Below are 13,798 nucleotides of genomic sequence, written 5' to 3'. Positions count from 1 at the left end.
TCTTATTGTGTGTGTGTGGTATTAATGTTCTCCCATCACCCATAAATTATTCGGCAAAAAAAAAAAAAAAAAAATATTGTCGCGCACACATACACTCACTGAGCAAGTTAGGAACACTATGGTCCTAATAAAGTGCCCGACATGGTCTTCTGCTGTTGTAGCCCATCCACCTAAAATTCTGATTATTACTGTTAATTTCATATACTACCATCTCCACGGAATGAACTTTGAGCAAGGGCGTAGATTTGGGTTACCCCCCCATGCCCCCGGAATCTACGCCCCTGAATTTGAGAACTAATTGTTTTTAAACAGGGGCTTCTTCTACAAGTTTGTGTTATTTGTTTAATGGCTGTAATTTTTGAAAGTTTAATGTCTGAATAGTCATTTTGTGCTTTTAGCATTATCTATTTGTTTTGTACTTTCTACGATACACATACAGTATCTTAGTGAAAAAAACACTGTTCTTGATGTCATTAAACCATTATGTCAAATATTGATTTCCCTACTCTCTCAGAAAAGGGTACTTTTTAAGGTACAAGGGTTGTCACTGGGGTGTTGCCCTCAATGGGACTTTTTTCTACCTGTAGTTAAAATGTATAACTTGTTTTGAGTACAAAATTGTACCCTAATAACCTATTATGCACTTTTAAAAGTACATTTATACACTCACTGAGTACTTTATTAGAAACACTATGGTCCTAATAAAGTGCCCGACAAGGTCTTCTGCTGTTGTTGCCCATCCGTCTCAAGGTTTGGCGTGTTGTGAATTCTGAGATGCTATTCTGCTTACTACAATTGTACAGAGTGTTTATCTGAGTTAACGTAGCCTTGCTGTCAGCTCGAACCAGTCTGGCCATTCTCTGTTGACCTCTCATCAACAAGGCATTTCTGTTTGCAGAACTGCTGCTCACTGGATGTTTTTTGTTTTTGGCACCATTCTGAGTAAACTCTAGAGACTTGTGCATGAAAATCCCAGGAGATCTGATGTTACAGAAATACTCAAACCCCATTCTGATGGTTGATGTGAACATTACTGAAGCTCCTGGCCCGTATCTGCATGATTTTATGCATTGTATTGCTGCCACATGATTGGCTGATTAGATAATCTCATGAATAAGTAGGTGTACAGATGTTCCTAATAAAGTTCTCAGTTCTTCTGAACAAATTGTTTTTTCTTCTTAATGGTACAAATTTGTACCGAAAACAAGAGTACCACCCTAGTGACGGCCTTGTACCTTTTTTTTCTGAGCATGTATAATTTGCTCAATTCATTACCACATACAGTATAGCTTTTTTTCAATAACTTCCTTATACAAGGTCTTCCTTAAATGTTCCTGATATACGTATTTCCTATATTGCCTTTTGCCTGTAATTGAAAGCTGTGTTAAATATGTTCTCTTGTACTCATTACTACAGATAGAGGAGCTAGCCAGCATGCTCTCCTATGGCTCCCGCTCATCCTCTCTGGACTCTCTGTCCAGTCTGGATTCTGCCCCTGGGTCTCCTGCCAGCAGTCCTGTTCTTCGGAGAGCATCACCGCTCCATGCACGCTTCCGTCTCTCTGCTAAGAAGGCTCTGCTCCTGTGGGTTCGGGACCAGTGCCAGAAGTGAGAATTTAACTTTTTTTTTTTTTGAGGCCATAGTAGATGCAGATATATTGCACAGGTTCTATTTCTATTTCCTCTGTTTTCCTCCTCTTTTCATTCCACTCAGATTTTTCTCTAAGAGGACCCTTTAATGATATTCATCTTTTATTCAGAGTTGGTTGTACAGCCAGTGTGAGGGACTTTAAATCCAGCTGGAGGAGTGGTGAGGTGTTCCTGGCCATCCTGTGTTCTCTTAGACCAGATCTGGTGGACCTCTCTCAAGCCCAGACCAGAAGCCACCTGGAAAAGCTGGAGCAAGCATTTCACCTCGCTGAGATGGAGCTGGGAATTCCCAGACTGCTTGAGCCAGAGGGTGAAAACCATTAATAGCAATATATCTTAGTCTAGTGTAATGGTTTTTAACTGGTTTTGATTCAGGACCCAGATTTTACATTGGACATCAAGTGGTGACCCAACAAAGTAACAAAACTGTTTGTTTATTGTAGACAAGTAAATAAAAAACATTGACATTTATTAATATATTTATGAATTAAAGGTAGTAATTCATATTACCATAAACAGTATGAATTCCATGTTGGCATCGGTCTAATTTGGCTAGCTTCAAACATGGATAGGTGTATGTAAAGAGGGTAGAGGGAAAGGAGGGGGCGGGATCCGGCTTGACAATATAAATAATAGTTTAATAATAAACATAAACAAAAAGACACAAACACATGCAGGGCAGCTGCCCATAGTTCTCTCTCTCTCTCTCGAGCTGCCCTCTCCAGTCACCTTTTATCCCTCGCTCGCCGCATCAGGCTGATTGGGGTCCGGGCGTGCATCATTCTTGCCCGGCCCCGCCCTCCTCCGCGCTACAATGAATTTTTGTGACAATACAGTATAGTTTGATTGGATGCACGACCTTTGACGGCCAAAACAAAAGATGTTTATGGGAGGGGTTTTGTCTGCCTTTTAAAATCTGATAAGCGTATTTATTTTGCTATCCTAACTATGTATGATGATTTGGATAGTTACATTCTATGATTTTCATATACCGTTGTTTTTTTTCCCTGTAGTCTGTGAGTATAAAAACAGACCTGCAAATTATTATTGATGGCTGTGACCTATTAGTTGAGAACTTTGTTCTTTAAAATTTTGTTTGAAGTTCATGTACAGTATTTTAAAAATCTTTTTTTTTTTCTCAGACATTGATGTCAGTAACCCTGATGAGAAGTCCATTATGACATACATTGCTCAGTTCCTGCAGTACTCCAATGATCTGCCCTCAGCTGATGATGATTTTGAGGTGAGACCATGTCCTACTTAAAGTATTCAATATTCAGATATTCAAAATGAATATTCTTTCATTTACTCTCCCTCATATTGTTCCAAACCCCTTTGACTTACTTTCTTCTATCAAACACAAAAGATGTTAGGCAGAATGTTAGCCTCAGTCAATTCATTTTCATTGTATGATGCAATGAAAGGTAATGGTGGCTGAGGCTAGTTTTGGTTTAACTATCCCCATTCCAGCCAGTCCTGTCCTTATGTTAGTCTGTCACTTTTCTTTTCTCTCTCTAACCCCGCTTCCTCTTTTTGTGGATCTCTGTCTTTGCTTCCTCCTCCTCTTTTTTTTTTTTTGTCAACTCCTGCTGGTTGGATGCAGCTTCAAACTTTGCTCTCTCCTTCATGTATCTCTCCCATCAACATCCCTACATACTTCACTCCTGCTGTTCTGGCCTCCCCACTTCATCAGGTACAAATGCCACTGTGTGCCTTTGAATTCCTCCACAGTTCACCTCGAAACTTATTCCAGACTCTGCCTCAGCATGTAAGACATCATTTCATCATGCTTTAAGGTTTGAAAATAAATTTCTGATTCATTTCTATGTCTCTTGCCATGCCCTCAGGCTTCACCCAATCAGAAAGCCAGAGAGATGACATGCTGGCTACAGCGAGCCTATCAGGAGTTAGTGGAGGCGTGGACCTCTACAGAGGGGAAGGGATATGCAGAAAGATATCAGGTATACTGAATGAAAAACTTTAAATCTTTTCTACACTGATTTTTTTTTTCCTCAGGCCTTTTCTTTTGGATCACAAATAAGAAATTTTATGACAGGTCCTGAGTGTTTTAATTCAATCCAGGTATTCCAGAACTTTGTGGGGACTTACTATGGCCAGCGACGTCCAGTTATTCCATTGCTTAGTGCAATGAGACGCTCTGCTAAACCCGGCGAGGAGCAGCAAGCACTTATAAAGGCCTGGGACATCATGGAGGAGAGGGTGAGATACTTGGTTTAGACATGCGGCCCATTGGTCAAATACTTCTATTGAATCATTGAAAAATATCGTCTGTCTAAACAATTATGACCATATCAAATCAACATCAAATACAAGAGTAGAATGTAAATAATGTACAAGATATGTACAAAATAATGTACAATATTTTCAATATTTGGCCAGTTCGTATATTAGATTCTGCAGCACTACTGACATGGTACACTTTGATATAATCATTATTTGAAGTTTTGGAGTTGTTGGGGAATTTTTCTTCATTTTCAGTGTTGATTTTATTTTATTTTTTATTTTTCCCATGAAAAACCGCTTCTTCATGGTGGAGCTGGCATTTGTTTGGTTTGTGGTTCCAAGTGAGAAAGACTGGGATATGTACAAGCTTCAGAAATTGGATAAAGCCTATTCACAGTTTTTCTGACTAACCACTGGGCGGCGCCATGATGTTTGTAATTGCCACTGGACTGTTTTCTGGTTCCGGCCTCCATAAGAAACTACCAATACAAGTGTTCCAGATGGAGAACAACAACCATTTTAAGTGTTAGTTGGAATAAAAATAAATTCAGGCTCAACTTTTACAGTCTTCACATCTTAATGTAGTTAATGATATCAACGTAACCAACCTCGGGCCATAGCTTCATATCATCCACCCAGTCCTTGAACTTTAACAGGTGAGGAGGCACTGTCAAAAAGTGCTGTCACATCTTTAGCGGCTGTCATCACAACTCTCTAAAGTATCAGCCCTATGGAGCTACATATGTTTTTTTTTTTTTTTGGGACAATTTTACAAATTTATTACGCTAAACATCACATTATCCGCTAAGAACATATGTCGATGGGAGTGAAAACACTGGAGACTGGAAAGCGAAAACAGTTGTACATTATGAAACGTGAAACACTGTTCAGAAAAAAAGGTGGATATCAAAGAGCACATTGAGGGGAAAATGGCCATAAATTGTTAATGATGCATTTACAGTATTTAGCTTAAGAGATTTACATTTTTCCAAATATCACTAAATAATATCACTGTATTTTACAAAGCCCTGACTACTTAGTTGACCATGAATGCATGGCACCAATTAAAGCTCTGCTAAAGCACTTCATATTAGCTTCACATTCAACAGCACTTGTGAGAGTGCATACAGATATCTACAGTTACAGGTCACTCACTACAAAAAACGAAATGAATATTTGTTGGCTCAACACTAACGTATAAAAATAAATAGATTCTACTCGGAAACGTGCATATCTATAACATTTTTAGCTTAATTTGCGTTAATGTGTACAACACAAATATTAATTATAAGGTCAACTTGGAGTGATACATCAAGTAAAAGAATATGTATGAGTTCCATGAACTTCTTTGGCTTAAAAATCCATAAAATTAAGATTTTAAGTACTACTTACGCAAACGATCTAGTAAAAAACTGAAGTTTGGGGAATACCCATTAAGCCTTGTGCTTGAATAATTTAAGCACTTTTGTTTGGTCAAAACAAACTTATTGGGGCATTTTAGTTGTTAGTTCATAGTTGTTGTTTTTTTTTTTTTTTTAGTATTATTGATGTTATTTTGCTCTAATTAGTTGTTTCATTTAAAGTCAATCTGTCATTTTTCCTTGCCCATGTGATTGTGTGTAGCTGAAATGCAGCTTTACTGCACATCTTTAGATAATCAATTGTATAATGACTGACCTCAGTCATTATTTTCTTTTGAGCCAATTAAATTAAGTAGAAAAAATAATAGTATATTTCATATGAAACAATGTGCTATTATTTGTTAAATTTTTTCGTGTGACATACCTTTTTAAGTAAATGAAGTTGAATGAACTGATGCATTTGTGTACATCTAACAAAGATTTTCTTGTTATGCTGATATAAAATGACCATAAGTTGAATTTACTTAATAGTGTGATGCAAAAATGCTACATATACTGTATATTTTAAGTAAATCCAAAACACTTTTTGTGTACAGTGCCTGCAAAGGCACATAATGGTGAGCTAAATAGACCTTGAATAGAATAATCAAATGCTAGATTACAGAAAAAGCAGAGGGATTCAATACAGGGACATTTTTTGCCCACATATTTTAAATATCTAGGGTATTTTGTTTTTTCTGTATTTTTCATATAAGCCCTAGAAGTCTCTTTGAATGAAAGTACCTGCAAAAATGCCAAATTATCAAATGGCAACACTATGTTTGTAAAAAAAAAAAAAAAAAAAAAAAAAAAACATAAATTTATGCATACAATCCTCTGCAGTTACAAGAGTACAGAACAGAGCTGGATGTTGGCTTGCCGGCCCCCCTGGACACACTGTGTCAGTGGCTTCAGCATATGGAGGCAGTCCTGTCTGAAGAGAACAGAAACACAGAAGATCATGCTCTTGCTGCCAGAGACGCCAGAAACAAACAAGAACAACTCAAGGTCATTGTGCAGCCATGAATTATCATGCTCACATGTGTATTTCTAAATTATGTGTATTGGAATGTTTACTCTTTCTACCACCTCAGGTTTTGGTTGAGGATTTAAGCCAACATTTGAACACCCTTCATCATTACCATAACACAGACGATGATGGTTGTCCTCATGTGCCAATTGAGAAGCTGAAGGAAATCAAGAGACGGTTGGCAAACAAAATTTATTCAGTCCTCCCTGCTGAAAGACCAGTATGGCTGGTCACAAACATGCATACAGTAGGATGCTGGTATGCTGGTGTCCTTATCAGGCTTCTTAATTAGCTTAATCTGCTAGACTTGCTTGGTCATCCAACTTCATGAGAAAGTCCATGCTGGCTAGGTAGCTTAGCTGGTGGAAAAAAAATCATGGCTATGCTGGTCTGGCATCTAGACCATCGTAAACCAGTTTTGACCAGAATGGAAATTTATGCTGGTCTTTTTGGCAGGCTGGTCTTTGGTTGGTTTTACTTTTTTTTCAGAAGGCCTCCTCAGATATACAGGTTCCTTACTACCATGTTCTACATTCTCTTCCATAGTTTCACCAGTGCCAGAGTGACAGTCAAGTACCACGGCATCAAGCTGCAATACAGGGAACGGATACACCATGTTTATGACCTGCTGGGGCATCTAAAGTCTAAGTTGGGCTTGTGGAGAGGGCTTTATGGCTCCCAGGAGTCTGTTTACTCTCTGCTACAGGACTGGCATGTATGTGGCCCTATGAAAAGACTAAAATAATTTTCAACGTTGTAAGTTTATCAACTGTTTTATCAATGTCTATATGTCAATTAGGAAACAGTTGACAAGCAAGGCCTGCTGTCAATGTTGAAGGAAGCACTTCATAAACTGAAGGACACAGCAGCCAATTACACAGACAAAGCAGCCTTGGGTAAGATTGCATTGTTGGAAGTTCTGTTAAACTTTGCCACTCAGTCGGTGACATCTTGTAAGCTATGTCTGCCCTCTATTCTACTTTTATTTATTTATTTTTATTTAGCTGAAGACTCACTTATAGTGAACAGGCAGGTAAAGGAAGTTGAAAATGAGACGGGGGTGTGGACAGAGGCCGTAGATGCAGCAAGGGGCACAATGGAGCGTGTTCTGGCTGCATGGGAGTCCTACAAAAACTGCCTGTATCTATTACAGGTCTGGTTGGGGCAGGAGGGCCAATTACAAACTGAAGGGAAAGAGGTACAGGATTTACCATTGAAAAAATACTCTAAATCATGCCATGCATGTCCAAAAAGTAGTTGGACGGTTAAGACACAATTGTATTAAGTGTATGAATGTCATTGCATTAGATTTATGCAATATCACATGAGCAAGAGTGCTGTTGTGCTGCTTGCCTTATCAGATTGGAGGACCGGAACTTACTGTTGTATTATATAAAATCTCAAACCCAGTTGTATTTCAATTTTCGTAATGAATTTGAAGACTTTCTGTTTGCCAAACGTGTCTATAGTTCTTATTGGTCTTATAATGTATATAAACTACACATGTGGTTTCTCTGTTAAGACATTTTTGTGAACTTGAGAAGAATTTACTTCAGTTCAGACGTCCATAAAAATCCAATGAATGGGACCAGTAGGTTAAAAGTAATTGCAAAAATAGCCAAGAAAAGTAAAGTTAGTTCTGAGAAAAGGTTTAGCATCATTTGTTTGCTGAAAACTCTTGATATATTGCTTTCGATGCAATGGAATCATACAATTTTAATGTTGCTTAAATGAATAGTTCACACAAAAATGACAATTCTCTCATTTACTCGCCCTCATGTCATCCCAGATGTGTATGACTTCCTTTCTTCTGCTGAACACATACAAAGATTTTTAGAAGAATATTTCCGCTCTGTTGGTCCATACAATGCAAGTCAATTGTGGCCAGAACTTTGAAGCTCCAAAAAGCTCATAAAGGCAATATAAAAGTAATCCATAAGACTCCAGTGGTTAAATCTGTATATGCAGAAGCGATATGGTAGGTGTAGGTGAGAAACAGATCAATATTTTGTCCTTTTTTATTATAAATTTTCCTCCCTGCCCAGTAAGCACAAATAATGCGAATCACAAAAAACAAAAGAATGTGAAAGTGTATTACTGTGTGTCTTGAATGTGAAAATCTTACTTATCACCCATAAAGCATTGCATGGGCAAGCACCACCTTATATTACTGAATTATTGATTCCACACAGACCAACAAGGACTCTACGATCATCGAATCAAGACAGAGTGTTTGCTGTCTTAGTGCCTAGACTTTGGAATGATATTCCTTTTATCTTAAGATCGGCCCAATCCGAGTCAGGTTTTAAGAAACTCTTAAAGAGCCCATATTTTGCCCATTTACAGGTTCATAATTTTATTTTGGGGTCCACTAGAATAGGTTTACATGCTTTAATGTTCAAAAAACATTATTTTTCTCATACTGTACATTGCTGCAGCACCTCTTTTCACCCTCTGTCTGAAACGCTCTGTTGTAGCTCCTGTCTCTTTAAAGCCCCCCCTTTCCAAAAAGCCCAGTCTGCTCTGATTGGTCAGCTGGCCCAGTCTGTTTTGATTTTCAACCGCTTGGAGCGCGTGTCGGAAATGTAACGCCCCTTACCATAACCGAGTTTCAGCTCCCGAGTCTTCCTGAGCAGCGGATTCCTGAGGCAGGCATTATGCAGATGTGTTACATAGTGACGTAGCTATGTCACGGAAGTAATGGCTAGACTGCAAACCAGGCGTTTCAGGCAGTTCAAGAGCAGTGTTTTCTGTGGGAGAGAGTAACTCCCTTTGGCGTGGACTTTGTGCTTTGTAACTTTGCAGACCTTTTTACATGCACAAACAGCTATATTACACACTAAAAGAAAGGTAAAATTCCAAAAAGTATAATGGGACCTCTTTAAAAACTCACTTTTACAAGTTGGCTTTCGCCTAGTTTATATCGTGTGATGTGTGGTCTTTTGTCTTAAGTGGTTTATGCAATGTTTTATGGCTATGTTGTATTGTGTCGTGATCTTCTGTCTTGTTTGTTTATACTGCTTTGTTTTTTACTGTGAAACACTATGCGACAACTGTCTAGAATAGCGCTATATAAATACATTTTTACTTACTAAATTTAAAGTGGAAATTGATAGTAAAAAAAGCTCTTAAATATTGATCTGTTTCACATCCACAACTATCATATCACTTCTGAAGACACGGATTTAACCATTAAGTCTAATGGATTACTTTTATGCTGCTTACACATTTTTGTACCCATTCACTTGCATTGTATGAACCTACAGAGCTGAGATATTCTTCTAAAGATTTTTTTGAATGTGTTCAGCAGAAAAGAAAGACATACACATCTGAAATTGCATGAGGGTCAGTAAATGATGAGATAATTTTAATTTTTTTTGGGTGAACTATTCCTTTAAGTGTGCAAATACTTGGCCATTGTACAATATATAATCTAGATAAAGACATTTAACTGTCATTTGTGTAAGTCATTTTTCATATCCTAAGGGCAAAACTTGAGTTAAGACATAACAGCTTTTTGCTATTTTTGTGGTTATGTTGTCACAAGACCTTTTTCATAATGCAGCAGAAGCATTTGTCTGAGTGGAGTTCTCAACAAGCCCAGCTGAATGAGGCTGGAAACTTTCTCATTGAGATGTCTGATGCCTCCACCAGTCACTCTCTTGCTGATGAGCTCTGCAGACTCAACATGCAGTGGGCTGACTTCATTAAAAGGACCAAGTTTGTGAGTTTGTAAACACAAGCCCCTCTTGTTATAGTCATTCTGCTTGATGACTTTAAAATGCCTAAACCCAGCCTTTTCTTATCCTTTCAGAAAGTTGCATACCTTGTTAGTAGATCTTGACAGGGTATTTTTCATTGTCTGACAAGCTGGTACTCTAGACTATTGTGTTTTAAAAACCACTGAAGCATTGTTTTAGATCATATGTACTTACTGTTTATACCTGTGTGTACGTACTTTTTGTTCTTTTAACATTTTACAATATAGATTGTGATTGTTCATTTAAGAAAAAAAGATGTTCTTGTTTAACAATAGGACAAGCTTTTACATCAAAGGACATGTGCTGAATTCTCCTATTTTCAGGCAGTGGTCCCTCAGCCCACTAGTGTGGTCGCAGGTGTACAAACTGCCCAAGGCCTTATGCAGGAAGCAGGCTGGGTGCTTAGAGAGGCAGTGGAGGTGTCATCTGGACCTCTACGTATATATAGGAAGAAACTCCAGGTATGCCGATCTGATCGCAAATTCCTCCCAGCTCTAGTGCCGGAATTTTGTACTGGACATACTGTTGTACTAGTTTTTCTCGCTTTCTCGTTTAAGGTGAAGAGTGTAAATGTTTTTTTTTTTTTTTTTTTTTTTAATGCTATTTGCTATCATAGTTTAATGTACAAAGAACTATACTGTAAATAAGCCATTCATAAGTTGCAAACTAACTTCCTAAAGAGTGTTGTCAGTGTGACTGAGGAGCTTTCAAAACTTTGCTCTGTTTAAGTATGCCAGCCCAACATAGAAACATTGGCTCAGCCAATTGCAACTTTGGGTCGAGACTCTCTGTTTTGGGAGCAATGGGAGACAGGGGCTGGGAAATTTGTTTAAAATCTTTCTCTCCCCACATTCAGATCATCATTCAGAAGATATCAGAGTTGAATATGGACTCTTTAACTCCATTACCAGAATGCAAGGAGGAAACTCCACAGAAACGTACTCTACCAGAGGTGATGAAAATTTCCTTTCTGGTAAACTAAATTGGACGTATTCTAGATGCTTAATCTGTTATGAGAGTAATGGTTGTATTAATTAAGAGCTTTAAATCTGTCTCGTTCTCTATTTGGAACATGTTCCTTGGCAGATATTCGAGACTCTGTGTGGTGTGGACAAGTCGTGTGAGGGCCTCCAGAGAGCTGCGTCCCTGCTGGAGGGAAGAGTGGCCGAGCTTGAAAACTGGAGATCGGAAGCCCAAGATGTCTGCCAGCATCTAAAAGAATGCCAGCGTAGGGGCCATCGGGGGCCTCATCCCAAGGCCAAAGTGAGCAGAATCACCCTAGCCTGAGTCTTAGTTGATAGATTAAAACAAAGCCTTCACATTTTCATCTCTTTATGATTCCCATTACAGGCGCTGATCTCGCGAGGTCTACAGTTAGAAGGACAGGTGGTGACAGAAAGTGAGGACCTGCAGACATTGGTGACATCAGTGCAAAAGACCCCTTCCCTGCCTTACTACAGCATGTCAGTTCTACAAGACAGAGTGAAACAGACTGTCTTTCAGTGTCAGGTGCCTGATTACTGCGTTTCACTGTATCAGTCAAAACAGTTTTCAATCCAGTATTATCAACTCCATGTCTCTTTGTGTATGTTTTTAGGAGGTTATTGAGATGCTCAATTGTCATGGAGGTAAGCGTGAAGGACAGCCTGATGGTTCACAGCCCTCTTCTAAGGTTATCGTGCCAGCATATTCTCAGTCTGAGGACCACACTCAATCCTTTCAACAACATCAGGCTCCGATGTTTCCCAAAAGCACCAAACCTTCTCGAGAGAGCCTAATAGAGCCTCAAAACCAAGAAGATCTTTCTCTTCAGCTGCAGGCACAACTGGGCATGCAACCCCAAGTGTTCCCTGAGTTTCATGATAAAATACCCAAACATCAGAAGACAGCTGTATGTCAGATTCAGCAAATTGAGCTCAAACAGCCAGTGCTGTCATCGGTTGTTGGAAGGAAGACTCAAATGAAACCACAGACTGAAGTTCAGGTTATCTCTGTTGACTCAAGCCAAACCAGTGGCTTTGGACCATCAGACTCTCTCAACTCTTCATCCTTGCCTACATTTAGCTTAAACACTCTGTATACATCTTTTACAGTGACTCCATCTGGAATGCCAGTAGAACAAAACCTTGGTACATCACTAAAATCACAATCTCAAACCTCATTGGCCACCCCACACCAAAGGGTACTCCCCAAGGGTCAAAGCTTTCCACAGTCACATGAGCCATTACAAACCCAAGAACCCAGAAAACGTCAAAAGACGGAAGAGCACATAAAAACACAAAGTGACCCACCTGTTCAGAAACCGATCCTTGCATTATCTGGTAGTCTGCCAAATGATCCATCTCCTCCAAAACCCTCATCTATCTGCACAAAACAAAAGAAGAAAGGTCAAAGCAAGTCTCCAACTGTTCCTCATGTCCCAGAACAGAATGAGGTATATGCCAGAGCTCAAGCTTTAGCCAAAAGCAGACTGGAAAAAGCCAAACAGCACCTGCAGGACCACATACAGGATGTAATCACAGTGTTCAATAACAAACAACCCAGGAAAAAGCAGGTGAGACCATTTCTGATGATTTTCAAATACAATAATTATTAGCAATCCAATAGTGTGTGGTTTTTTTTTTTTTTTTTTTTTAGTTGAAAATACTGTAACATGTCAAAACGTGTGTGAACACTGCTCTGGCCAACACCTCCAATCTCTTCTCATTGATTGTAGCTACTCTGACAAGTAGCTTTTGGAGAAGTCACATACTTTTTCCACCCTGCCCTGTGAATGGTTACATGTGTTCAGTAAAGACATGAAAATGCATCATTATGCGCTATTTGTTTAAGCAGACTGTGTTTGTCTGTTGTTGTGATCAATTTATACAGAAATCTAGGTAAATCCAACGGGATCACATACTTTTCCCAGCAACTGTAAGCTATTTATGACTAGTGTTATGTTGTTGATTTTGTTGATAGCAACTTGTAGATGTTTTTGTTCAATAGGCAGCATCACGGCTTCTCAGGCCTGCTGTTTTGGAGGAGTTCATAGAAACTGTGAAAGGAATGGGGGCCTTCTGCACTGATGCCGAGCTCGGAGACCTGGACCTCCTCTGTCAGTCTGTCAGGGCCCAGTGGGAGGTGAGAGAGAGAACATGGCTTGGTCATTAATTATCAGTATGCTGCTCAGGACAGACCAGAGCTGCTCCCTTAACTAATTGGATGCTGGAATATCAGTGGTTTGCAACTGTTTGCAAATTTCTTTTGTTTATGTGACACGTTTTCCTTGAAAAATTTTGAGGGACATTTAGATTTTGTACGGTTTTATAAAACATTAATCTTGATATGCCCAAACATGGTCAGCTATATTTGTAGTAACAGCTGAACTTGTGTAGGTATATTAGCACATCTTGCCATGATTCAATCACTGATTTAAAAACAGCATCTTTTTGGTCACAATTCTTAAGAACTAATGTAGAAGTCCTGTATTGTTGTTTAGGCTGTGAATGCAGTGGTAGCAGCCTGTTTTGTCTGATTTTAGGAGTACAGTGAAGTGTACAGTAGGACTGGCAGAAAAAAGAAAATCAGATTAATTGCAATCTTCATTTCAATGATTGTGATATTGATTCTTTAAATCACAAGATAGATCTTTTTATTCTGTGCTGGAAGTGCTCATACGGTCGATCACAAGGCAACCACTGGTTGAGCTCGTTACCGTGAATGGTAAAATAC

The 13,798-nt window shown here is 38.9% G+C and overlaps 1 protein-coding gene across 1 annotated transcript in view; it reads left to right on the top strand.

Annotated features, from left to right (window-relative positions):
• The window catches only part of LOC127409945 (nesprin-2-like), a 135,894-nt gene that overhangs the window by 14,263 nt on the left and 107,833 nt on the right, over positions 1–13,798 (top strand). The window contains exons 7-23 of the mRNA XM_051644937.1: positions 1,417–1,607; positions 1,760–1,959; positions 2,792–2,892; positions 3,497–3,610; positions 3,732–3,869; positions 6,137–6,301; positions 6,388–6,500; positions 6,870–7,038; positions 7,123–7,219; positions 7,328–7,521; positions 9,889–10,047; positions 10,408–10,545; positions 10,941–11,036; positions 11,171–11,347; positions 11,435–11,593; positions 11,682–12,638; positions 13,073–13,207. Of these exons, the coding sequence (XP_051500897.1) occupies positions 1,417–1,607; positions 1,760–1,959; positions 2,792–2,892; positions 3,497–3,610; positions 3,732–3,869; positions 6,137–6,301; positions 6,388–6,500; positions 6,870–7,038; positions 7,123–7,219; positions 7,328–7,521; positions 9,889–10,047; positions 10,408–10,545; positions 10,941–11,036; positions 11,171–11,347; positions 11,435–11,593; positions 11,682–12,638; positions 13,073–13,207 (3,303 nt within the window). The remainder of the gene's footprint in view (positions 1–1,416; positions 1,608–1,759; positions 1,960–2,791; positions 2,893–3,496; positions 3,611–3,731; positions 3,870–6,136; positions 6,302–6,387; positions 6,501–6,869; positions 7,039–7,122; positions 7,220–7,327; positions 7,522–9,888; positions 10,048–10,407; positions 10,546–10,940; positions 11,037–11,170; positions 11,348–11,434; positions 11,594–11,681; positions 12,639–13,072; positions 13,208–13,798) is intronic.

Source organism: Myxocyprinus asiaticus, chromosome 19, assembly GCF_019703515.2.
Source record: "Myxocyprinus asiaticus isolate MX2 ecotype Aquarium Trade chromosome 19, UBuf_Myxa_2, whole genome shotgun sequence".
Lineage (NCBI taxonomy): Eukaryota > Metazoa > Chordata > Actinopteri > Cypriniformes > Catostomidae > Myxocyprinus > Myxocyprinus asiaticus.
This window is presented reverse-complemented; position numbering and strand designations above follow the sequence as displayed.